Below are 24160 nucleotides of genomic sequence, written 5' to 3'. Positions count from 1 at the left end.
GTAGGCAACCATGGGGAACACTACAACCTTTGTCCCGGCTTGCTCCATCCGTACTTGGGCTTGTTTTTGAAGCCTCGGTTTGAACCCTCTGCTATCAGCCACCTGGGAAGTGAGTGACAGCTTTTATATGCCATAACACATGTAACTGATATGAGTCAATGTGACTCATCCAGAAATTACACACGATTTTCCACAAATTAGTTTCAGAGACGTCCCTCCGAGTCAAAAACAACTTTAATTTTCCTTTGTTTCAAATACCCTCCTGACTTAAATACAAGTCCATTTCCATCATCTTTGGACGGGTCCAGCTAATTTTGCAAAAGTCACATCTGACAGAGCCAGACAAATTCACAGAAATGCACAAAAGCTGTCACAAATATTGTTTTTGTGGACGATTTCACAGCCATTTACTAGTCTATCATGTTGTCAACTAGTCTTGTTGTCGCAGGCCTGAGCGGTCTGATCTCTGAGTGACAACATGTTCTGGTCACATAAAATGTACCGAAGCAAAAAAAAAGGTCTCTTTTTCCACCAGTTCATCAGCGTGTTGTTTCCAAGAAAAACCTCACATCAGTCAAGCTCAAAACAGCAGCTTGTTGCCATTGCTGGAGCCATCTTTGCTAACAGCTGTGCTTTGTAAGTGCAGCACCTCATCACTGACTGTGAGCTGTAGTTTCACCTTTACTTGTTATCATTTGTTTCTTTCACGTGTAGTTGTGCAACCGGTTGGTGGGGGTGAAGAGAAAAGCCTGTGTGACTCTTTGAGCTTTCAGAATGGAAATGATTAAATGTACATATGTAAGATTTCCATTTTTGTTCATATCAGCTTGGACCGTAACGCACCCTTGGGCTCTCAACAAATCTGTAAGTCATGAAGCAATCGGGGAATAATCCTGGAACCCCAGTGCAAAATGAGACACTCGTTGTGATTAAAATCATTTTAAGCTTTAATTTCTATTTTAAAAAAAATCATGAAAATACAATTAATTCTGTCTTAACTGACTTTTTTCCCAGGTTTAAATGACATAAAGTTTGCATTTGAAAGACAAACAATGAGTTCCTTCCTACAGCAATAGTGGGGGGGGGGCATAGATTTAAAAAGAGCTGAGGGGGTTTCCTAAGTCAAAGATGGTTGGGAACCAATGGTTTAGATGACAGTATAATAATGGTCATACGGCTGTGACCTCCCAAATGGATTCAGAGGTTATCCATGATTCACTCCGATAATGAGCCTCATCACTTAGGCTGTCACCCTCTCTCCTTTAAGGCCCCAGGCTAATATCTGCAGCCAGCAAAGCATGAAGGAGCAACATGAGCAGCAATCCCATGCAGCACTGGCCACTGTGATACATTACTGTAAGCGAATGAATAATTAGATACTTATTTTGCATAACACTGAAGCCTACTGCACTGTGTATGACTAGAGTAGGCGAAGAACTGATGTAAACTGGTCTGCTTTTGTACTCGCCGGTGCCAGTTTCCACTTGATTTAAACACATGTAAACACATTTTCCCTGAGGTGCATATTGCCGGCATTCAAAGGCTTTTTTTTCTTAAGCTACAGTAACACTTGACGCCAAGGGAAATCAGGCCTTGGATTTACAGTTCTTCAGCTTGTCAAGTACTTTAAGGAAATGACATTCAGTCATGGTTACTTCCTCAGAATTGTATGTTATTTGAATGTGTACACGTACACAAACATGACTGCAAGGCTTTCAATGGCTTTGGCGGGAGAGCTGTCTCCCTTTTGTTGGGAATCTTTATCTGTACAGCATGCATTGCAGATGGCTCTTTGGTGCTTTTCCTGAGTTCTTTCAGTGTTACTTAGAGGCAGTCAAGACAGATTGCAACCTATCCAGTTAGGTGAGATTTGCAGGGACACAGTCTGCGATAGGACGGATCAGAGCCAGCACAACTGAAAAGCAGGGACTCCTGCTGGAGGCCACACTGACGACCCCAAGGACTGTAAGAAGGAAACAAGTGGTTGAGTTCCGGCAGCACGCTGGCGCAACTTAATCCAAGCCTGCAAATTTAAAAAAGGTAATTAATTTATTTGCATATACAGTAGTGTACGTGTTGATACTATAGAACATTCTACTATATTGCATTGTATTCGTTTAATGGTGTCTTTGTGATCTTGTTCAGTTTTATGGGGAATCCTGGATGTTGTACAAGAAAAACGGCGGTGATTACTGATTTTTATCTGCTGAAAAGGTTACACAGCATTAACATTCGGATCTTATTACCACCAAGAGATCTCAAACATGATTTTATTCATGTTTTGTCCTCGGTCTGTTTCCAGATGTGCATGTGTCAGTGTTTGCTAATTTCTCACCTGGTAAACGCAGCAGGGGTGTTGAGGTGGTGAAACAGAGCCGGCTCACACATGAGGGAGGACCGCCGGCACACACTCACACAGGACTGACCCAGTGGAGCGAGGTGAACCCTCAGAGCACTTTTTGGTGGCCAAGTAGGGACAGATTTACTGCAGAAATTCTTGATGATAACAAAGAGAAGGAAAAAACTGACAACGATTAGAGTTTGAACCAAGCAAGAACTGAAAAATCGCTCCTCTATCTAACGCTCATAAGGGAACAAAGGCCTGGGAAACAATCCTGACTTTAACTTAAAATCTGGATTTATCTATTATATAGATACACATATACACACATCTTTGATAATATTCTGTTTGATAGATCCCCAACTGGAGAAATCTTTTTCTGTCAATACTTTACTCATATGAACTGCAGTTGTGATCAGAAGTTTCCATGCACTCATCATGGGCATGAATGTTATGGTATTGCTCTATTGGAATATCCAATAGGACCCAATAGTAAAGTTTAAGAATTTGGAGGTAGACCTCCATGATGATACCACCATTATGCTGATACAGTGTTGTTAGGTTTGAAAGGCTGAGATTTACTCCTCCAAACATACCTCTTGTCACTGTGGCTAAATAGCTTAATCTTTGTCTCATATGATCATAAAACATTTCTCCAGATGACATCTGGCTTGTCCACGTGGGCAGCTGCAAATTTTTAGTCAAGCTTGAATGCATCAATTTTGGAGCATTGTGATGTAAAAAATCGCTTTACAGTGACGTTGGTGTTCCAGGAGTTTCAAGTTCAGGGCAGGCTTGAGCCTTCATGCTTCCTGCGTTGTTCCTGAACCCATATTCCCTTTTGAGGACCTTTGCAAAGAAGTGACACATCTGAATAACTTGTGCTTACGTGCAACTGTCTGAATTATGATCTTGGAATCTGCAGTTGTTTAGAAATGGCTCCAGCTAGTGTAAATCCACAGTTCTCCTTCTTAGCTCTTCACTGAGTTCCTTGGACTTTCCCAATGTTCTGAGGTCAATCCAGTGAGCACTGTCAAACAAATCCTTTTTGTGCCAGCAAAGAGAAAGAGTTGTAGGCTATCATGATCACTAATGAGATGTTAATAGGCTTTGGCCTGGTCAAGTTAAAAGACCCTGTAGAACCTTAAACTTATTAAAAGATTGAAGTGAGTGTCTGTATACACCTGAGACTGTAAGTCTAATTTAAAACCTGTGAGGATTAGAGAAAATCCAAAATAATTACCAACTTGTGCACCCAATTTTTCATTTGTAAAGTCATTAAAGATGTATGCTGTACAATCATTCCACTCTGGAAAGAACAGTTAAAAAAACAATTAAAAGCCCCAAATTATTGTGTAAAATTCTGACCACAAAAATTCCAACAAAGGCACCGAGCCGTCAACTGATAGGTTTACAAAGGCATGCACTCTTTTTTGAGATTTCCACACATTTCAGAACATACTTCATAAATCTGATTTATGACTGAAATTTGCTGGGGTACCACCTAATAATAATACTCCATCTCTTTTTTAAATCTTTGTACCTGGTGAGTGATGTAACCAAGGACCCGCTTCAGCATTCCCACACAAGTGAACTCCTGAGGAGTGAAGGACTTCACCTGCAAGATCAGACATAAACACGCTACCTTAAATGGAATTTGGGGAAATAATATGTGTGCATGTTTGTACTGAGCATACAGTTTAACTGTGATTTAGTATATTTAGTGGAAACTACCTCACTTCTTAGAATCGCTTTGACGGCCTCGCGTATGTCACTCTTGTTGGTCACATCCACAGTCCATACGTAGGGTTTACCAATGAATTCCTCAGCATAAGGGTGCTGGGAGGAGATCTGCGATTGAAAATTATAAACTGTTATTATATCTTTGATAAAATATTGCCAGTATTTGGGATTCAACAATGAAATAACAATTTAGATAATATAAAATATTTATTTTCACGTTTTATCCCCATGATTTAAGAGTTGCTTGCCTGTCTTGTGGTGGGCTTGCCCTTGTAGAAGTCATTGCTGGCTGATGAGTGTGGAGGGTCAAATCTAGGCTGAATAAAGACACATCCCATTCCTATTGCCTCAATAGGTGCTGGACCTTCATAGGGGAAGCCAAGACCTACAAACAACTGAAAGGGAAGATTTATAATATTGCAGGTTATCCAAAATAATTCTCTTTCTACACTGTGATCGGCTTTAATTAGACCTTAGCTTTACGGAGAAGTTGTTGAAAGTGTTCCTGAGTCAGCAGTCCGTGGTTTCTGATGAAGCTGGGCAGATGCAATGTGTGTCCAGGAGGCTGATAGACTGTGGCGTGAGTCTCCAGTTCTTCACTGATCACTTTCACATACTCATATTTACCCTGGAGATTACACACAGAAAAACAACAACAATAAAAAAAAAACAGATGGATCACTGAGTACATGAAATTCAAGCGTGTTCAAAACCAAAATATACATGATATAAATATTTTCTTCTGTCCTGTGGCGCTATTTATCCATCTGGTGTAAGCTTCCCAATTTTGGTGATACCGGCTGTAGAAATGTTTGCCTTCACATCAGCATAACGGAATAAACATCGCCAGTCTTGTGGTTCTCCAAAAAAGTTCCAAAAAATGCCTTTTAAAAACAGAAATAACGATCAAGTTTCTCAAATAAAGCCACAAACTTTCTGTGAGCAACAGAACCATTTCCGTTCTACCAAAGTGAACCCACCAACCTGGCAAGCATGCAAATAAATGGAGTGGTATTTATATAGTATGGTATTTAACTGTTCTGCTCTAAGTGAATGAAATCACACCACATAAGCCATATTCACCCATTTACTTGGAATTACTTCTGCTCTTTAAAGTGAGCTCAACCTAATAGTTGCATCGAGAGAAATCAGGGATTCAGTGTTTCCAAAGTTTGCTCAACAATATTTGGTAACATGTAGACTGGAAGATGCCCTCTGCCCCCCTCCTAGCTATCTACCACTGATGAGACACTTGACATTAATGCTCCGTGTCTCATCTATAAGGTTTGCTAGTTGCATGTTTTCTTTGGCTGGCAGGCATAGTTTGGTATAAAGGCAAAAGCTTCACAACAATTGCCATGGAGCTTCAGATTTACTTATCTTTTAACTTTTCAACAATTCAAGTGGCTAGTACCCTTAGTAACGCAGTTATTAGCAGTACCATCTAGAACTATCGTACTCGAGAGAAGGCAGACATTTTTATACCCAATATCTCCAGTGCAGTTCACACCAAAACCTGAATCCTTAAATAAGTAGTTCTACAGGTCTGTCTATTAACAAGTATTTTTGAGTTTTGGGTGACGTACAAACTAAGATCTAGTCGATATGGTGGCCACGAGGTTTCAAACGCATTGCAACTTAAGGAAATGTCAACGTGTTTTTTTTTCTACTGCCATTGTGTTTTATTCAAGCTCAGCTGTGTTGTGTGTTTTTTAATAGTTGGTGTTTTCCTAAGGTTGCAGTGCATTTAACCTCTCATAGCCATCAAGTAGAGGACTTCTTGGCATAATTTGTTGTGAATGTTTGTTTTCTGGTATATATGCACTTTTTTTGGTCCTCATACCTGCCACATGTAGTCCTGTTTTCCATAGACCACCGCTATCCTGTCTTTCTTGTAGCTCACTGGCTCGAGCTCGCTTCCCTTCCTAACGGTCCCTTCACTCACAAAGCCCAGGAAGGAATTATCAGGAGTGTGAGCTGGAGAGAACAGAGCAAAGAGGACTTAAAGGAGATCTAAAAATAATTACTCAAGGGTTTGAACTTCAGCTACGTTCAGAGAGAAAAAGGTAAAGCAGCAAGTCAGTCCAGTAAGTTTTTGGTAGAAATGCTGACAGACTTGAGCAGAAACTTCTCCCTAACTTGGTGATTATTTTAACTAAACTGTGATCAAAGACGGTGAACACTTATGAACCTATCTGCTCTGAAGATGACATAAAAAATAAGCTGATTGAGAGAAATGTGAAGGCTACTATTGCCGAGGACGCTTATTAGGACTATAGTTGAATAACAGTTTATATTAAAATTCTGCAAGAGGAAAAACATGCTGTGCAGCATAAATCATCCGCTGAAGGAAATGAGAACTCCACATATATAAGAGGGTTAGGTGTTTGGATAGGCAGCTGCCACCCTGCTGCCCTCTGACACACTGAGGTAGGTGTGAGAGATGAGTATTTACTTTAAAAGGAATGTGCCAGCAAAGGTGTGTGTTCAAACATCGATTTGTAACCTTTGCGTGTGTGTGTGTGTGCTGTCCTCTTGTCTCAAGATACTTGTTTAAAAGACCTTTGCCAAATCTCCCCTCATTCACCCAGCACAGAATTTCCTGCTGGCTCCTTTTCAGCTCCACTTGTCTCCAGCGTCTGTCTGGGTTCACCGCTTCACACACACCTATCAGATATAGTAGTGATATGCAATGAAACACTGCTATGGTCATGCAGCTTGTGGGGGTTTGGAGAAAAGCTGGGAGTGAATGAAGCGACCTTTGGTTTCTTCTGCCTGTTTACAGTTCTTGTTTCCTGTAATCCTTCAGTCAACTGTCTTCCTCTGGGCTTTTGCAAAACAGAAGCATAAATGCTTAAACATTCTCAAACTTCATTCTTTTCTTTCGTCCTACCGTGTCCTTCTTCTGTTTTGTTTTCTTTCTGTCTTTTGGTCCTTCTCACATCCTCAACTAACACCCCCCTCCTCCTTTAGCAGGACAAATAAACAGTGTTCCAAGCTGAGGGATGAAGAGTGGCTCTCGGCCCAGGGCTTCCAGCTTTTCTCCATCTCCCGGCAGGGTGGGAAAGATGACAAGGAGAGGTGTTGGAATGAAAGCTCCGTCTGGGCACGAAGTTTATTTAACCTTAGCTGTTAATCCTCTCATTGTAAGGACACTTAGAGGGTTGCATTGGAGACATATATTTAGAGTGCATTTTAAGATAATTGTATCCATGCGTAGGAAAGACATAGGTACAAATCAACATGCGTACAAAATAACTTACGGAACATGGTCATGTACTGTGGAGGTTGGAGATCCCAGCTGCCCCACAGCGTTTTATATCCATGGCTACGTGCGTAGCTCGCAAAGTTAAAGGCTGGTTCAGTGCCAAATGAGTCCAAGATTCTGAAGCGACACCTAGAAAGATTGTTGTTTTTGTCATTCATTGATATACTTATTACGACATGTTTTGGCGCATAAAGCTGCAATCATCATGTGACATACTTATATTTAAAATCTCACAAAGCCCTGAATGTGTCGGGCAAATATCAGGGCCAATAAAAACTGGACAAAACAACATGTAAATGTTTAATTGCTTTGACTAAAGGATCTCACAGTTTTCCTACTTCACACTGAAACAATAATCCACTAAAGCAAGCTGTATAAACGTGTCATATAAGTTCAACTTTATGGAAAACAGAAGTAATTTTTTATTATTACTGGTGGGTTTTTTTATTAATGACAATAATGGTAGTTTCTAAATCATTTATGACTACATCAAAAGTCTTCATAAGAAAGGACTTGAAATGTACTTCCTATATGATCCAGAAAATTGTTTATGTACTGGTAATGCTTGAAAGCCAGTCCCATGGCTCCTTGGAGGTGAGCGAGGCCATGATAGTCGGTATAAATGAGGTCAAAGGTGAGGGGCCTTTGGATCGGACAGCTGCCTCTGCCTGGAGCAGCACCTATCAAGCTGAATTAATCACAACAAACACAAGTCAGGTTCTAGAAAGGACAACAATAATATTGTTTCCCTCTTTTCATCACTACAGTGTAAAGTAATCACAGATTAGCTGGACTGACAAACACAAGGTTGTGTAAAACATGTATAAACTGGCTGGCTTTAAGGTCTGTAATTACATCATATATCAGTGATGCCAGAGTATAAATCCTATTCAGTCCAATTAACTAATGAAATTATGTCAAAATAAATAAAATTAGTAGTAGTAACCTGTGAAGTTGGTGCTGTGAGGTGCTGAAGATCAGGTTGTGGCCAAGGATTGTTAGGCAAGCGCTGAGGTCTGCCCACTGAACCAGTTCTCCTAAAGGACCACCTCTTTCCACCATTGCTTCAAAACGCTGGCCAACACTTCCAGATAGGGCACCAGGATAAAGCAGCACCTAAAGTATATAAAGTCCCAAATTATTATTTCATTGATTATCGACTATATAAAATGAAATACCTCAATAAACTTTAATCACTTATACATATACATATACCCTCATCTGTGTGGAGACTGTGTTATTGCTGCTCTCTTTCATCCTCAGACCAGCCTGTATCCACCGTTCAGACATTTTTTCCACTCTGGAGCGGATAAACTTCATTGCTGGGCTGCTGTTGTTGCTGATCGCCTCATACAGTGAGAGTAGAGATTTACGTATCTCAGCCTGCAAATGATTATAACATGAAAGCAGTGAAAATGTCATCATTCCACATCGACATACACAGGCGCATCAAGAAGCTACCTTCTTTGTGTGAGCTTGAGGTTTCTGATGCCATGGCAGACTAGAGTGGTTTCTTCCATCTCGAGGGGGACAAAAGTCCTCTGTCTGGCTGAGGTAAGTCAGTACGGAGCAAGTGGTACCATCCACTCCATAAAAAGCATAACAGGGGTCTGACTGCCACTGAGCCTGCAGGAACTGCCACAGAGAAACTTGTTATGTTATTAAACATGTTTTTTACCTGATCAAAATTGGTCTTTGTACACTGCAAAAACTGAACCATAAATGACACATTCAATTCACTGCCATTCATTTCAATACAACTGAACTCATTTCACTTTTATTTATATAGCACCAAATCGCAACAGCAGCATATTATAAGGTAAAGACTCTATAATAATAGAGGGAAAACCCCAACAGTGGCTCCCTATGAGCAGGTACTTCGCAACAGTGGGAAGAAAAAACTTCAGTTTAACAAGAAGAAACTTCTGGCAGATCCAGATTCATGCTAAGGTTGGGGGTGAGGGGAGAACGATAAGACACACTGAAAAAGAGCTGGAGATTAATAAAACTAATGATTAAATGCAAAATGGTGCATAAGCACAAATAGTGAAAACAGAGGAGTGAAGAATAAAGGCTCAGTGCATCATGGGAAGCCCCCAGCAGACTAGGCCTATTGCAGTGTAACTAAGGGAGGATTCAGGGTCACCTGACCTAGCCCTAACTATATGCTATATTAAAAATGAAAGAGAGAGCGTCTTTAGGTAGAGAGTGAGTAGGTACCTTTTTAGATACTGTTTCTAAGATTTTTAGAACAGAGTACAATAACCTTACTTTTATCTTAATTTAGAAACAGGAAGTTAGAGGTCTTTATGTTTTTAAGACATTCCTGCAGATAAACTAATTGCTGTGTGTCATTTTGCTTCATGGGTAGAAAGAGCTGGTGTCATCTGTATAACAATAAAAATATATGGTGTACCTTCTAAGGGAAGCATTTATAATGTAAATAGAATTGGTCCCAGTACAGAACCCTGTGGAACTCCACAATTAACCTTAGTGTGTAAAGAAGACTCCACATTTAGATGAACAAATTTTTGACATTGCTTCCACATACAGTAGAATAGAGCTTTAGTCACACCCTCTCACAAAGAGAGAAGAGAGAGAAAAGTATAGATCAGGTGATTACAATGAAGGAACTAAATGCATTTGTCAGCAACAACTAATTTGCTTAGAACTTGATTGTGTATGGACAGCCACAGAGCATCTTTTCCATTTACAAGGACTAGTATTATCGGGTTTTTAAGAAAATGCACAACACTTGTGTTACATAATGAATTTAACATATTGGCCAGTTACAGATATTGCGTCATAAAGCCATGGATGGAGCTGATACAACAACAAATCTATTAGCTAAGTAGGATTAGAAATGGAAGTCTTGTCTCTTGACCAGAAATAGATATTGACAAAGGTCATTCAAGGTTGAAATGTTTGCTAGGATGTCTTCATAGTAAAAAAAAAATATATATATATATATATTTTTTTAAAGCATTTTAATATGGGCATAAGCATTCCAATACACCAATTAAATTTGCACTCCAAAACATTTCCACTTTCTCACCTCCACCTTCTCTGCACATACTGGATATGCAGGATCCACTGGCACTTGACACTTCTCGTTGGACCCTGTGGGGTAACATATTAACCGTCAAACTTTTTTTTCCTTTTTATGGCACTTTTGAATGCACCATTATTCTTTAATTCCTGCATCAGTAACAAAACGTATACTGTTGAGTCACCTCAACTCGGCTAATGAAGAACAGCGGACAATAACTTTGATATACAACCTCTTGACTGAAATGTGCACAGTGAGTAGCAGCCATCAGCACAATGTATAGTGCTGCCATGCCTGTATGAGGTATTAGACTAGTGCTCTCAGAGACCCTTTCCCGTAAACCCCCCACCATCTCTAGCCCATGTCAATCAACTGGAATGAATGCACTCACGCACACCTGACACACCTGCCTCCTACCAAACATTCCCATTTACCATGCTGGCCTTGCCAAAGTACACAGTCCTTAACTGTGTAAAACAACCTAGTAAAAAGGGAAAGAGAGAAGAAAACTTGTAGGCTGAGCTGAAGCATGAGCACCTAAAAACAGTGTTATGCTATACGAGCACAGCAGAAAGAAAAAAAAAAACCTTCTGCAAAAACAGGAGTATGGGCAGACAAGTTGGTGAAAGGACTCCTGGGTAATTCAGACATATTTTATGAGTGTGAGGTAATGTAGGAGGGAGAGGGTGAGGGGCGAATAGGCTGGTATTGGTGGGAAGTGTGTGCCTCTGAATATGCGGGTGGCACATGTGGACATGCATGTCCACAGAAGTGTGTCTACAAGCATATCCATGTGATGGTGTCTGTGTGGCCTAAACTATATGAATTCCACTTTTTGAATCATACTTACCCATCCCCAGCACTCACATACCCATACAATCCTTCGCGTGCTAACTGGCGTGCGTGCGTAACCCGACTCTCACCTGACACCTCACAGGAGGGTCGTAACGTAAACTTTTTTCCCTCCCCATGCCCAGTGGATTGGTGCTGGCTATGTGGGACTTGTTAAACTTCTATTCAAGGACTTCATCCCCCATAACCACCTGCACACACACTGACCTGTAGACCCACCATTCACACCTTCTATTATCACAGCTTGTTAATTTCACTGTGTGGTTAACCTTTTCTAAAGCTGTGAACCATACATTTGGCTCACAGGATCACTGTACCAATACAGGCACCCACAGAGAGGTAAGTAACCAGCCAATTATTGGGATTTTTTTTATTATTTAGTATAGCCAAAGCACAGTTTAATTTAAAAAAGTATAATTCTTATTGGATCTTGAACAATGGAGTGCTTCTAATGAAGGGAACTCTAAAATTAAGTTAAACTAGGAAAGATTTATATGCCCGACCTCTCAGTGAGACCCAGTCAGCCAAATTTAATCTCCTCAAATTTGGTTTTGGAAAACTTGAACTAACTAATAATTTGATTATATGTAAATTTCCATGTCATTTTGTTTCATAGTTAAATAGTTAAATTTAATGGAATCTGATAAAATTAAATATACTTGATTGTTATACTGAAAATATTATACTGAATATATTTTTAATAATTAATTATCATCTGTTTTGTATCAAGCTAAAAGTCTGTCTTTATTTTGTCTGCAATGTCCTGCGGATAACTATAACTCCTGAAATAGTTTTAGGTGGTCTTGTATATGTTTAAAATTCCCCTGCAGATTTTCAATAATGTTGAAGTCAGAGAACAGTGGGAGTCATTCCAAAAGCTTGAGCTCGCACTCCTTTGAGATTTCCAAGGTGTTATTTTATCAAATTCCTATGGCTTTTTTGGCCAAATGGCACAATTTAGCATTTATTTGTCCCTCAAAGAAGTCTTTTATATCCAGACATTGCTTTACGTTGTTCACACGAGGACTTTTATGATGAGGCTACATGTAGAAGCTGTTAGTGCAGCAGATAAGAGAAGTTCTTTCAAAAGAGGACACACGAGCCACCGTCTGTGTTTGTTTCTATTCAGTCACTGATTTGAAAAAACCCAGTAGTAACTTCAATTTTTTTTAAAATTGTTCGATTTGGCCATCGTAAGTGTTCTTTCCTTTCCCTGTTTAGTGCATAGTCAATTGACAGTAACACTTTATAATACAGCCCATAACTAAGGGCACAATTTTCCTGTAATTAAATAGGATTTCAATGTGTTTAATTGAAATTACAGTGTAAATATATTTATCTACAAATAATCAAAGGTAGGCAAAGTTAAGCCACTCTATATTTACCGAATACTTATGTTGAAAGAAGGAGAAATATTGTTTATTTTTCCGCTATGTTACCAATGAATAACGTAATACTTAAAGTTACTGACAGTATCATTATTTCTTTGTTTCCTGTAAAAACCTGACTTTTTACCTCCTTCTTCTAGTGAAACTGCCTTTAAGTAGTTTTAGGCAAATATAATTGCAATTCCAAATAAAATACATTATAAAGCCATTTAATTACAGCGGAATTACCCCCTTAGTTGTGGGCTGCATTGTAAAGTGTTACCCACTTTTTTACTCTCAACTAGCATGCAAAGAACTCTATGAGCTGCATCCATAGATAGGTTTTTAGCACTCATGGACATATGCAAACCCGATGGATCCATTACAGGGTGCTTGGAGTTTAGTACCTTACCCAAGGATACTCTGATGTACAGATGCGGGAGCTGGGGATCAAATTACTGACCTCCTAAATTGGCAGACAGCTTTTGAAGTGTGTAGGTGATGATTGGCTAATGAGGAGATGTGTCTGAAACAAAAAGCATTATCTGCTCTACAAAAATAAAATAAAAAATAAAATGTGTGAGTAACTTCAGACTTGTACAACTGACTTCTAATTCTTGACACATATGATTTGACACTAGGATGATTCAAAAACACTGACAACTGCCAGCACAACCCCTCAGCCTCCTAGTAGACACACCTGTGCTGTGAATATTTGAATGAAATTTAAAATATTCACAAGATTTTCAGAAAACTTCTTCTGACCTTGAGGTCAAGGTCACTGAGATTCGAACTCATCCAAGATTTTTAGTAGATACCCCTATGGTATAAATTTGAAACTCATACGTTGTCTCATTCTGAAGTTATGACATTCACATAGTTAGGTGTCCACGCCAGCTAAACCTTCTCACAGCCCCTATGCATATGACTGAATATGACAGGGTTTACTTTGTCTTTTGGTTCAGCAGATAGAGTTTCTTCCAGAAGTTTTTTTCCCAGATCTCATCTTGACTACCACAACTCCCTCATTTTAATTCCTACAGAAACTGCAAGCTGGAATTGTTTTTTAGCTGCTTAGAGCGACTTTTGGTCAGAACAAGGTTTAGAGTCAGCAAATTTGCTCATTGTAGCTTTGAAGCTGTAGTGAGCAGAAAATTCCTAATCACAATTTTTGATGTGTTTACATTTGAAGAAAGATTTATTTTTAATGTCTGTTTGTTATTGTAGGGGTTGTATTCCCTTTATTTTTACTTCAATAATTACCACTAAAGCAAATATTATTTGCTCATGGGTGCCCAAACCATTGCGTACAAGTTTACAATTTCCACCCACAGGAAATAACAAATCCAAACTGAACAATGAAATACAAAACTGTCTCTTGAAGTCAAGAAAAAAGTGAGCACATATGGTAAGTCTATTCCTGTATCATCGTTTTAGTTTAAGAGGTTGATCATTGTAAACACAATGTAAACCATGTTAAGTCATTTAAGAAATATTGGAAGTGATAAAAGCCTGGACTTCACCTGTGTGTGATCTACGGCTAACAAGTGGTGTTGGAGCTTCAGCCTGATGGTGGTGTTGGTGGTGACGGCTGAGCTGATCAAGCCTCTGCGATACTCTTTTCAGCTCTCTTTCTACTAAACGAGCCAAACCTTGCTGGTCCTGTCTGAAGCTGGGAAAAAGCAGAAACCTATGTGTGACCACAAAAATGCACTATAAGTCATATCTATATTTAAAAATACTGAGCTCCACAAATCAATACCTTTGCAGCAGCAAAGTGAGATCATTTCTGATCAGCTTGGAGCCATCTTTCTCTCTGCTCAGCCTCTGTACCTGAGTATTCAAAGCCTCCAAGCGAAGAGCCAGGTTACGAAAGCTAAGCCCACGCTGACCTGTAATTTAAAGTATACGCATAGAGTATGTCACATGTTGTAATCTAGAAGTGGTATTATTAAGTCTAAAATGAATATTATTAGTCTATTAAATAAAGGTATTCATAAAAACACACTCTTTCACTACAAAGAGCACTATTGCATTTTATTTGACTAAACTTATTTGCTCAAACCTTGTCCCATAAACCCCAAGAAATAGCAAACTCAGTGGGTTAAAATGTGACTTTAAGGTTTCCTGACTGAGCAACAATGAATGATGAACCAGGAGGGAGACCAGTCTATTTAGCGAATGCTAGCACATTCTTTATTAGAGGTCACGCTAGTTCAAAATACTGACCTCACGTGCTTTAGAAAAGGCTCTTTAGCGTTCCAGTTTGCCGGTTGGACTTGAAGCAGACTGGGTTTGAGTCCCGCCCACAGCCCTTTGCTGCATGTTTTCAAACTCTCTTACTCTGCTGTCCTGTCTTTCTTCACTATCGCTATCTAATAAATCAAAAATTTAAATAAACAACAATAATAATAATAATAATCAAGCAAAAAGAAAAGTCTCTGAGGTGATTTACAGTCATGGTTAGGAGTTTACATCCCCACCTCATGGGCATGAATTTTGGACTTTTAATGATTTCTTTGAACTTTTCTTTTTCAAGGGTAGATATGATTGAGTAGCACAAACTGTTACTGACTTAAATGTTGAATTTTCTTTGATCGTCAAAGGGTCAAAGTATACATAAAGACCCACATACAACCCCACTAATAGTTGGTTAAATTTCCCATAGCAAGTTCCACCTCGAGCAGATATTTATGGCATAATTAGTTCACTCTGCAAGGCAGAATTAGTATAGTTGATTTGAATTGTTTGGTTTCCTGAAATGGATCCAGCTTTTAAGTGTTGTCCACAAATTTTTAACAGGGGTGAATTCGGCGCTTTGGAAACACCATTCCAGCAGCTTAATGTTATCCTTCTTTAGCCGTTCCAGAACCAGTTTTGTTGTGTGTCTGGCATCATTGTCCTGTTGGAACACCCACTTGTGTTTCTATGTGCTCCAATCTTCTAACTGTTGATGTGAGGTGTAGTTGAAGAATCTGGAAGTAGTCCTCTTTTTTTAACTGCTCCATCCACTTCGTGCAATGCACCAGTACCACTGGCAGCTAAACAGCCCCGAAGCACCGCGCTACCACCATCATGCTGAACAGTTGCTGTAGTGTTCTTAAATTTGAAAACCTCACCTTTATACCTTCAAACATACCTCATGTCATTGTGACCACTAGCTCAATTTTTTTGACTTGTTTGACCATCAAACTTTTCTACAGGAGGCTTGTCCCCGTAGGCAGACGCAAACTTCAGTCGAGGTCAATGGTGTTGATTTTTTGGTCTGCACCTTCTCAGTAAGATTCATTTCAGTGTTGACGGTGACGCTGGTGTTCCAGCAGTTTCCCATTCATGGCAGACTTGAACCTTCCTGGTTCATGGGGTTTTCCTAACTATCTTAACCGATTTCCTCTCATCTAAGGGTGACAGTTTGAGTCTTCCTCCAGACCTTTGCAAAGTGGTGACACATCTGAATAACTTGTGCTTACGTATAACTGTCTAAATTATGACCTTGGAATCCGCAGCTGTTTAGAAATGGCTCCAACTTGTATAAATCTACAATTCTGTTTCTTAGCTCTTCACCAAGTTCCTTGGACTTTCCCAAAGTTCTGAGTATTGGTCAATCCAGTGAGGGCTGGTGAATAAATCCTTTTTATGCTTGCAAAGAAACACTACCAGTTGTAGTCCACCATGATCGCTAATGAGAAGTTAATAGGCCTTGGCCCAGTGAAGTTAAAAGACACTGTAGAACCGTAAACCTATTAAAAGATTTGTGCAAATTTATAATAGTCCTTCTGACAGTTGTAGACTTCTCACCACAACTGTACACATACATGAAAAAAGAGGTCAGTTGCCCTACGTCACCATACATACATCTTGCTAGTTGACCAACGGAGGTAGGTTACAGTGATATTTTCAACACTGACTATTATGACAAGTTAAACAAGAACCCTCTACTTCTTGAGTTTGGGCATGTGGACTGAATATATAGTAACTGGGTGACCTAAAGCAGCATTTTTCATTGTCAGAACCTCAGTTAGACAGCCCTCTAACTGTGAAAATAGCGACTGTATGTTGCCATAAATACTGATGATGATGCTTAAAGAGTTCAGAGTGAAACAGCGTAATATATTGAGGATGTCTTGACCAAACAAAAATTCTATTCACAAAGAGCATTTTAAAATAGTTTTGCTGGCATTGAGCATCAAATATTGAGTGCTACACTGGCTTTAACTTGTGATGCACAGAGAAAATCATAATGTCATTTCATCTTTGTTTGCTCAGCTGATTGTCAACATGTTATTACTGGCCTGCCAGGGCTCCTTTGGGTGCAGAGACAATGAGAGAGGACATGGGACCCTGCAATAACTTACAAGCTAACTGCATGACTGTAATAGTTCAAAGCTTGTAAAGATTGTGCAGCTAGTAAAATCATGTGTTTCTGTATGTTTACATGTCTGCAACCTTTACTTTGAAGTCGCAGACGTAGAAAATAGAAAATGTTTCAAATCAAATTCAAATCATTCCTCATTTGTGTTTTCTTTTTCTTTTTTTTCATATATTTGTCACAGTTACATGTTACAAATCCTTAAACAAATTCTTATAATAGACAAGGATAACGGGAATAAATACAAAATGCAGTTTCTAAATGATGATTTCATTTATTATGAGAAAAAAGTTATCCAAACCGGCCTGCCGTATGTGAAAAAGTAGTTGGCAGCTAAACCTAATAATTGGTTGTGTCAACCTTGGCAGCAAGAAGTACAATCAAGCCTTTGTGATAACAGACAAATACTCTTTTACTACACTGAAAAAGAATTTTGGCCCATTCTTTTGTGCAGAATTGTTTTAATTTAGCCACAGTGGAGGGTTTTTAGGCCTGTTGTCATCATACTAACGCATCTTACTGGGGTTGAAGTACAGAATTGACTGGGTCTCTCCATTAGCCAATCAGAGGTGCACTTGCATATGATCATTGTCCTGCTGCTTAACCCAAGTGCCACTGAGCTCAAAGGCAAAAACTGATCCCCAGACGTTGTCTTTCAGGATTTCCTGGTAGATAGCAGAATTGATGGTTCAATCAATTATGTGCATCAAAAATAAGCCTCTGCGAGATAAGCAGTTCAGAAGGTTGGATCTAAGAGTTCACACTTGGAAATTGGAGCAGAGATGCCAAAGGGATCAAACGCTGGGTCAGAGGCTCACTGGATTTTATTCCTTGTTGCCAAAAAAAATCCCCAAAAAGCAAAACTAATGCTAGAAAACAAAATACTTTGTGAACCAAACATCTACGCTTTTATAGGCCCCCTGTCAGTCAAGCCCCCTTAGAATCATCACTTTTCTCCCTGCCTGCTGTTCTTCAGATGTTTTTCTGGGTCCTTTTGTGTCCTCCTGGATGAGTTGTCAGTGCACTGTTGGAGTCATTTTGGTTGCTATTCCTGGAAAGATTTGCCGCTATTCCAAGTTTTCTCCATTTCTGGATAATGGTTCTCGCTGTCATTCACAGGAGTCCCAAAACCTTAGAAAGCCTTTGTAAGCTCTTGCAGCCTATTGGATGTCAATGTCTTTGCCTCTCTGTTCGTTCTTTAAATCGTACCATGATGTGTTGATTTTCAAGCTCTTTTAGCCTGCTTCACTTTGTCAGACATGTTCTGTTTAAGTGATTTCTTGAATCAGCAGGTCTGGCAGTAATCAGGTCACGGTGTGGAAAGTGAAACTGAACTCAGCTTTCCAAAACAATGTGGTTAATTACCGTTATTTCATAATTTAATAGGAGGGGCAATTACTTTTTCCACAAAGGGCAGGTAGGAAATGAATGAATGAAATCATCCTTCAAAAACTGCATTTTGTATTTACTCGGGTCATCTTTGTCTAATATTAAATGTGTTTGATGATCAGAAAACTGTAAGTGTGACAAATGTGCAAAAAATAAGAAATCCTGAATTTTCATAATACGATATCAGTGCAATCGGGCATCATTTTAAGATTTAATATATCAAATAACTTTGCAAAACTGCAGATTTTCCACAGAGATGAATGTTTGGTGATAAATGGGAGCTGGATTAATTGTGTACAGCTATCGTGGGGCGATCGTGGCTCAAGAGTTGGGAGTTCGCCTTGTAATCGGAAGGTTGCCGGTTCGAGCCCCAGCTCGGACAGTCTCGGTCGTTGTGTCCTTGGGCAAGACACTTCACCCGTTGCCTACTGGTGGTGGTCAGAGGGCCCGGTGGCGCCAGTGTCCGGCAGCCTCGTCTCTGTCAGTGCGCCCCAGGGTGGCTGTGGCTACAATGTAGCTTGCCATCACCAGTGTGTGAATGGGTGGATGACTGGATATGTAAAGCGCTTTGGGGTCCTTAGGGACTAGTAAAGCGCTATATAAATACAGGCCATATTCCCATGTGGTATTTTTTCCAGTACAACTACTGCTGGGTGGCTCTTTGTACACAACTTCTGGTGGGTCCCACAGAGCACAAAGCAATTGTGGCTGTGTGTGTCAGTGGCTTAAATGCAGGAGTGGGTTATACTGTCTGCTAAAAACAATTTTCCTAGAATTTGAGACGAAAAGCATCGGAATGTTTAGACAAGTATCATCTTTTGTGGTTGCATTTTGAAACCGATTCACTGGTAGGCACATTGTTCAAGTCTTTCACAAAAGAGCTGGCTCTTTCTTATGTTAAGTGTATATATTTGGTTACTAATCCTCACAAGACAGCTATTTTTATTCACTGTAGAAGCATATTATGTATAAATGTATTCCTATGTGTGGCATTACCACACTTCATATAAGTCAAGTGAAGTGAATTAAGAAACCTTCCCAAACAACCTTGTCTACACCATCTTAAATGCCTTCCTTTAGAGAAACAGTTTAGCCAGACAAATGATTTTGGGATTGGCCACAAACCCACAACTGTCAGACGCCTGGGAGGGCCCACCGGGAACTGTGTACAAATCTTCATATAACACTGGCAAATCAGTCAGGTCAGATCTTAATCTCTGCACACAAAGAGCTTCTTTCATAATCACTGTTGCCCAAAACTATGGTAATGTGGGTGCGCGCTAATGTATTACCATTTTTGCATTTTCAGAAAAGTTTTAATAGGAAACTAAATCCACTTGTAAACTAAACTCTGTGTTCGTGTGTATGAGTTACCCAGATCCTCGGGTGAGCTCCCTGCAGGATCATCTCTGGTCATCTCCAGTGGCACCCACAGGCTCTGTAACAGCAGGGTGACCACAGACAGGCACAGACACAGCACCAGGCAGCCACTAGAGGGCACAATACACAGAGAAACACTCTACAGAACAATCAGTGGTCACCAAGCCTTTTTTGGTGTGATGTACCTCCACAGCCCAGCAAAATAGACTCATGTATCCTTATTTGAAACTGGATGTTATTCAGTGTTGTGTTTTATGTTGACACACTGTAGAAGCCATTGTAGACTTTGTCCTACCTGAGAGTGGGTTTACTTTGACTCTAACTCTTCCACTAGTTTTAACTTTAAACTATATGCTAACACAATTTTTACATTATTGCTAGCTTTACCTATTAGCTACTCGTTTTAGATAATTATTTAAGCCGTTTTTATTACTTTAATATCCCGTTTCTTTTAGGTTAAGCCTACTTACCTGTTACTTTTGTTAGCAGTTGTTGTTGCTTGATGATAAGTCTACCTTTGGCAGACAGTTTAAGCTAACTATTTCAGCTACCCCATAGCCTGCGTTTTTAAACTGACAATGGCTATGTCCACACGTACCCGGGTATTTTTGAAAACGCAGATTTTTCTATGCGTTTGCACCTTTCGTCCACACGAAAACGGAGATTTTTAAAAAACTCCGGCCAGGGTGGATATTTTCTAAAACTCCGTTTTTGCATTTACGTGTGGACGAGAAAAACGGAGAAAACGCAGCGTCAAAGATGTGCGCCTTTTTTGACGTCACAGTGTGCGCCACGTTATTGTTTCGGTGAAATGAATTTCTACAATACTGTTGATTGTACTCTCTGCAGTGTTTAAATGCTTACATATATACACACATTTACTCTCCAGCTTTGTTTACTTTTTCCCACCGAGGCTTCTAGACTTCTGATTGGCCAACATTTCTACACGGTTAGGAATATAGCGCCACCTGCTGCTTTGGCATGTTCCTAGCAGCGTTTTCCTTCATTTCTGCCTTTACGTGTGGACGGGATTATTTTTTAAAACGAAAACGGAAAATCTCCGTTTTCAAAAATACCCGTGTACGTGTGGACGTAGCCAAAGAATGTAATTGAATACAATACAGCGTTAAAGTCAGAAGCTATCCCTCATTTTTATACATTGCTTGGATAATGGGACATAGGTGATGCAGTTTACATGGAAATACAGTATATCAGGCAAATGCATGGTCATTTTGTATGAACACATTTATTCTTCACACAGTTTGAACTCTCTTAGGCATCTTTCATGTAATTTTATTAAGTAGTTTTCATTCATCGTTATCCAGGCTTTTTCTTTTCTTTTTTTCTGTCTTGAGATGATCCCACTCTGGGCTTTGGCAGGCCAGTTCATGAGTTTCGTTGTGATTTTCTATCTAGATATACTTTTACTACATTGTTGAAAAATTAAGCTGTTGATAATTAGACTTTTTCCAGATGGTGGATCAAATCTGATGGTAAAGTCTGGCTCCTTGAAAGCAATATATAAAGAAGTGAGAGGTAGTTAAATACTTTTGCATAGTATTGAACTACCTCTAAAATATTAATTTATATATAGGTGTATTTTGTTATCAAATCATAATTCACGTCTTTTCAAATGGTTGAGGGTGTAGTTTTGCCTTTAATCTCTAAAAATGCCCCCAAAGAGAACCTGTCTGACAAGACACCATTTGCTGCAGTAAAATCAACACCATCTTGTTGTTATTATTTCCTTTGATTGTTTATTTTTATTATTTATTGGCCATGCATCTTGCAGGAAATAAAACATCACTTTTTAAAATTAGTTTTCACCATGCCCAACCAGTTAAATGTCCTTTAAACTTTATAAATTTGGTTTTAGTAGTAACCTTGATGCGATTAAAAAAACACACACAGGCGGACTTTGCCTTTCACTAAATTCATTTAGTGAATGTGGAGAGCTAAATTGTTCCATGACTTCAAGTGAGGGGACTCTGGCGTGTAAAAACAAGTATTTGAAGATTTAATTGGGGCTTAGAGAGCCATCACTCTCTCTCACTTTCATCAGGCCAGTAAAAGTATTCACCCTAACCCGAAAACATACTGCATAGCCAGGCTCAAATGCCCACACAATAACTTTGAGGGCTCTCCTAGTGCCTATAAAGCTCCAGATTCAGATCCAGATCAAATTATTTTCCACTCAGTTGCATTTCATCAAAATTGTCAGTGCACTCATCACAAACTTTGAGCTGCACGGCTCAAAAGCCTCACAGGAGAAATCATGTTAAAACAAGTTACTGAATAATGGTTGGCCTACTGCTGGTGATATCACATGCTGGGGAGATCCAGTTATGCACTAAAACCAGCTAAACAATTAGCTGTCAAAATGAAAATGACAATTTCAGGCAGCCAAAGGAAGAAAAGCAATATGTGACCTGTTTTTCTACTGCGAGCTATAACGAGACTGGGGCTTACCTACGAGGCCGCAGTGTGACGCGCATGGCCCTCAGTTTACAGGGAGTAGGATGTCACTGTCGAAGTAATAACATTAGAAATTCCAATAAATTAAACATGCACTACACTGCAAAAGTGGTACGGTTACATTTCTTATTAACTAATTTGGATTGAAGTGACAGAAAACCATTGTACTTTTTCTTTTTAAAATTGCAAATTAATGGGCACACTTTCCAGCTAAACTCCATCAACAAATTTTACAGGCATAAATAGATGTCAGAGTAATGCTGCTGCCTGCAGGAAAAACCGCCAGCTTGTTTGGCCAGTGGTCTTTCGGCATTTCTGTTATGTTCATTAGACTGATAGAGATGCTAAAAACAAAAAAAACGCCTGTCACCAGCCTGTTGTAGGTCAGTGTGAGTCATACACAGAGATGTCTCAGCAGTTTGCCTCACAAAACCAGTCAGCACACAGACAACCACACATTCAGAAACATCCTCACCTCTGTAGGCCTTCAACCCAACCCAGTGGCAGCCATCTGGCCTGCTTTGAAAACACAAACTTGAAAAAGCAAATAAAGTTAAGGACGGGACGTGGCTTGCCTCCTTTTTTACTTCTTTCCGCTCTCTTTTCCCTCCGTCTCTGGCCCTGCCTTTTCTCTCTCTCCCAGGGCCTATGGGTAGGCATCCTGCGGTAGTCAAGGGAACCAGACTCCCCTTTAAAGAAGACAATACCCAGAGTGCTGCTTCGGCCTTTCAGAGGTACAATGGAGCCCACGCTACTGGGTGTCACTTTCTTTCAGGCTCACATTAAGTCCTAGTAGTGAATTAATACACAAGCTGGGAACTTATTTAGGTAGCTCAGTGGGTGCAAAGCTTTGGTGCTAAATGAAATATTACAGACACAAGATGGAAGGAACTTAATGACAGTGAAAATCATAATGATGGTGATAGAACAAAGAAAATGCCTACTTGAAAGTGTGTAAGTAACAATGCAGGGAAAAGATTGTAAGTTTGACATGTTATGTTGTAACTATGTCAGGGTTAGATAGAATTTCATGCGTTTGAGGCGCAGATTTTGGTGTATGTAAAAGTATGTTTCACCAAATCTGATTATGAATTACTTCTGAGATGGCCTTATAGTCCAAGTCCTGCAGTGGAAAGTGAGAAAGTGAAAATGAAAAAGGTCTTTCTAAAGCACTCCAGTGTTAACTTGGGCTTAAACGTTATAGCAGAGCATTTTTTTAGGGACCTATATTTTCTTTGTCCTATTTGGCAGAAAAAGCTCTAATGTGTGTCACGTGTAAGTTATCATGATTCAGGGCAGCAAACATTCTAAGCTGGTTCCTTTAGGAGTAATTTAAGAACACAAACTCTACTGTTTTTGTGAGCATGTAGGCTACGAGTACATGTATGCTGTAAATACACTGCATCCGACTTCTGAGAAAGTTCTTCCATTGAAACGCTCCAAGTGACCACCATGACTGGCAGTCATCAGGAAATTCACAGAAGCATAGTTGCCTTCTTAACCTGTTCCTAACTCTGCTTCATTCTTTCTCTAGTGCCAGTGGCAGTAAACAAAGTGGATCATGCTAACGTGGTCCCAGAGGACGCATTACGATGCATTTTGGTACAACTAGGATGTCGCAGTACAGTTTTCCCCAAAGAGACATATCGGTGTCTATGATGTGGCCACACCTCTGGTAGAATGAAAAATAAAATATGAGGGCATAGACACACCTGTCACTTCATATACCTGCTTTATTGTGGCAACAGTCCTGCTGTTTAAACAGAGCTTTTCCTTTATTCTTCCCATTATAACACACAAAGAGCTTTTCTAAGAACTTGAAGCTCGGTTAGATAAGATAAGATAAGATAAGATAAGATAAGATAAGATAAGATAAGATAAGATAAGATAAGATAAGATAAGATAAGATAAGATAAGATAAGATAAG

At 39.6% G+C, this 24160-nt stretch overlaps 1 protein-coding gene across 2 annotated transcripts; it reads right to left on the bottom strand.

Annotated features, from left to right (window-relative positions):
- Positions 1 to 224: 224 nt before the first annotated feature.
- On the bottom strand, positions 225 to 22918 carry LOC102310993 (alpha-1,6-mannosylglycoprotein 6-beta-N-acetylglucosaminyltransferase B). Of its 2 annotated transcripts, XM_042226026.1 has the most exons (18): positions 22709 to 22915; positions 22228 to 22283; positions 19753 to 19868; positions 14383 to 14512; positions 14144 to 14292; positions 10408 to 10472; positions 8814 to 8987; positions 8568 to 8735; positions 8299 to 8468; positions 7909 to 8040; positions 7348 to 7481; positions 5928 to 6061; positions 4557 to 4712; positions 4333 to 4479; positions 4076 to 4192; positions 3885 to 3959; positions 2336 to 2496; positions 225 to 2023 (listed from the first exon to the last, which is right to left on the bottom strand). In XM_042226026.1, exons 2-18 carry the CDS (start codon positions 22251 to 22253, stop codon positions 1852 to 1854), a joined length of 2226 nt encoding a protein of 741 aa, XP_042081960.1. In that variant the 5' UTR covers positions 22254 to 22283; positions 22709 to 22915; the 3' UTR covers positions 225 to 1851. The 2 variants fall into 2 exon arrangements, with proteins under 2 accessions (XP_042081960.1, XP_042081961.1); XM_042226027.1 differs by lacking the exon at positions 225 to 2023 and having other exon boundaries at positions 2358 to 2496; positions 4081 to 4192; positions 22709 to 22918.
- Positions 22919 to 24160: the final 1242 nt, after the last annotated feature.

The sequence above is a fragment of the Haplochromis burtoni genome, unplaced genomic scaffold (genome assembly GCF_018398535.1).
Source record: "Haplochromis burtoni strain Fernald_Lab_line unplaced genomic scaffold, NCSU_Asbu1 Contig_192, whole genome shotgun sequence".
Classification (NCBI taxonomy): Eukaryota; Metazoa; Chordata; class Actinopteri; order Cichliformes; family Cichlidae; genus Haplochromis; species Haplochromis burtoni.
This window is presented reverse-complemented; position numbering and strand designations above follow the sequence as displayed.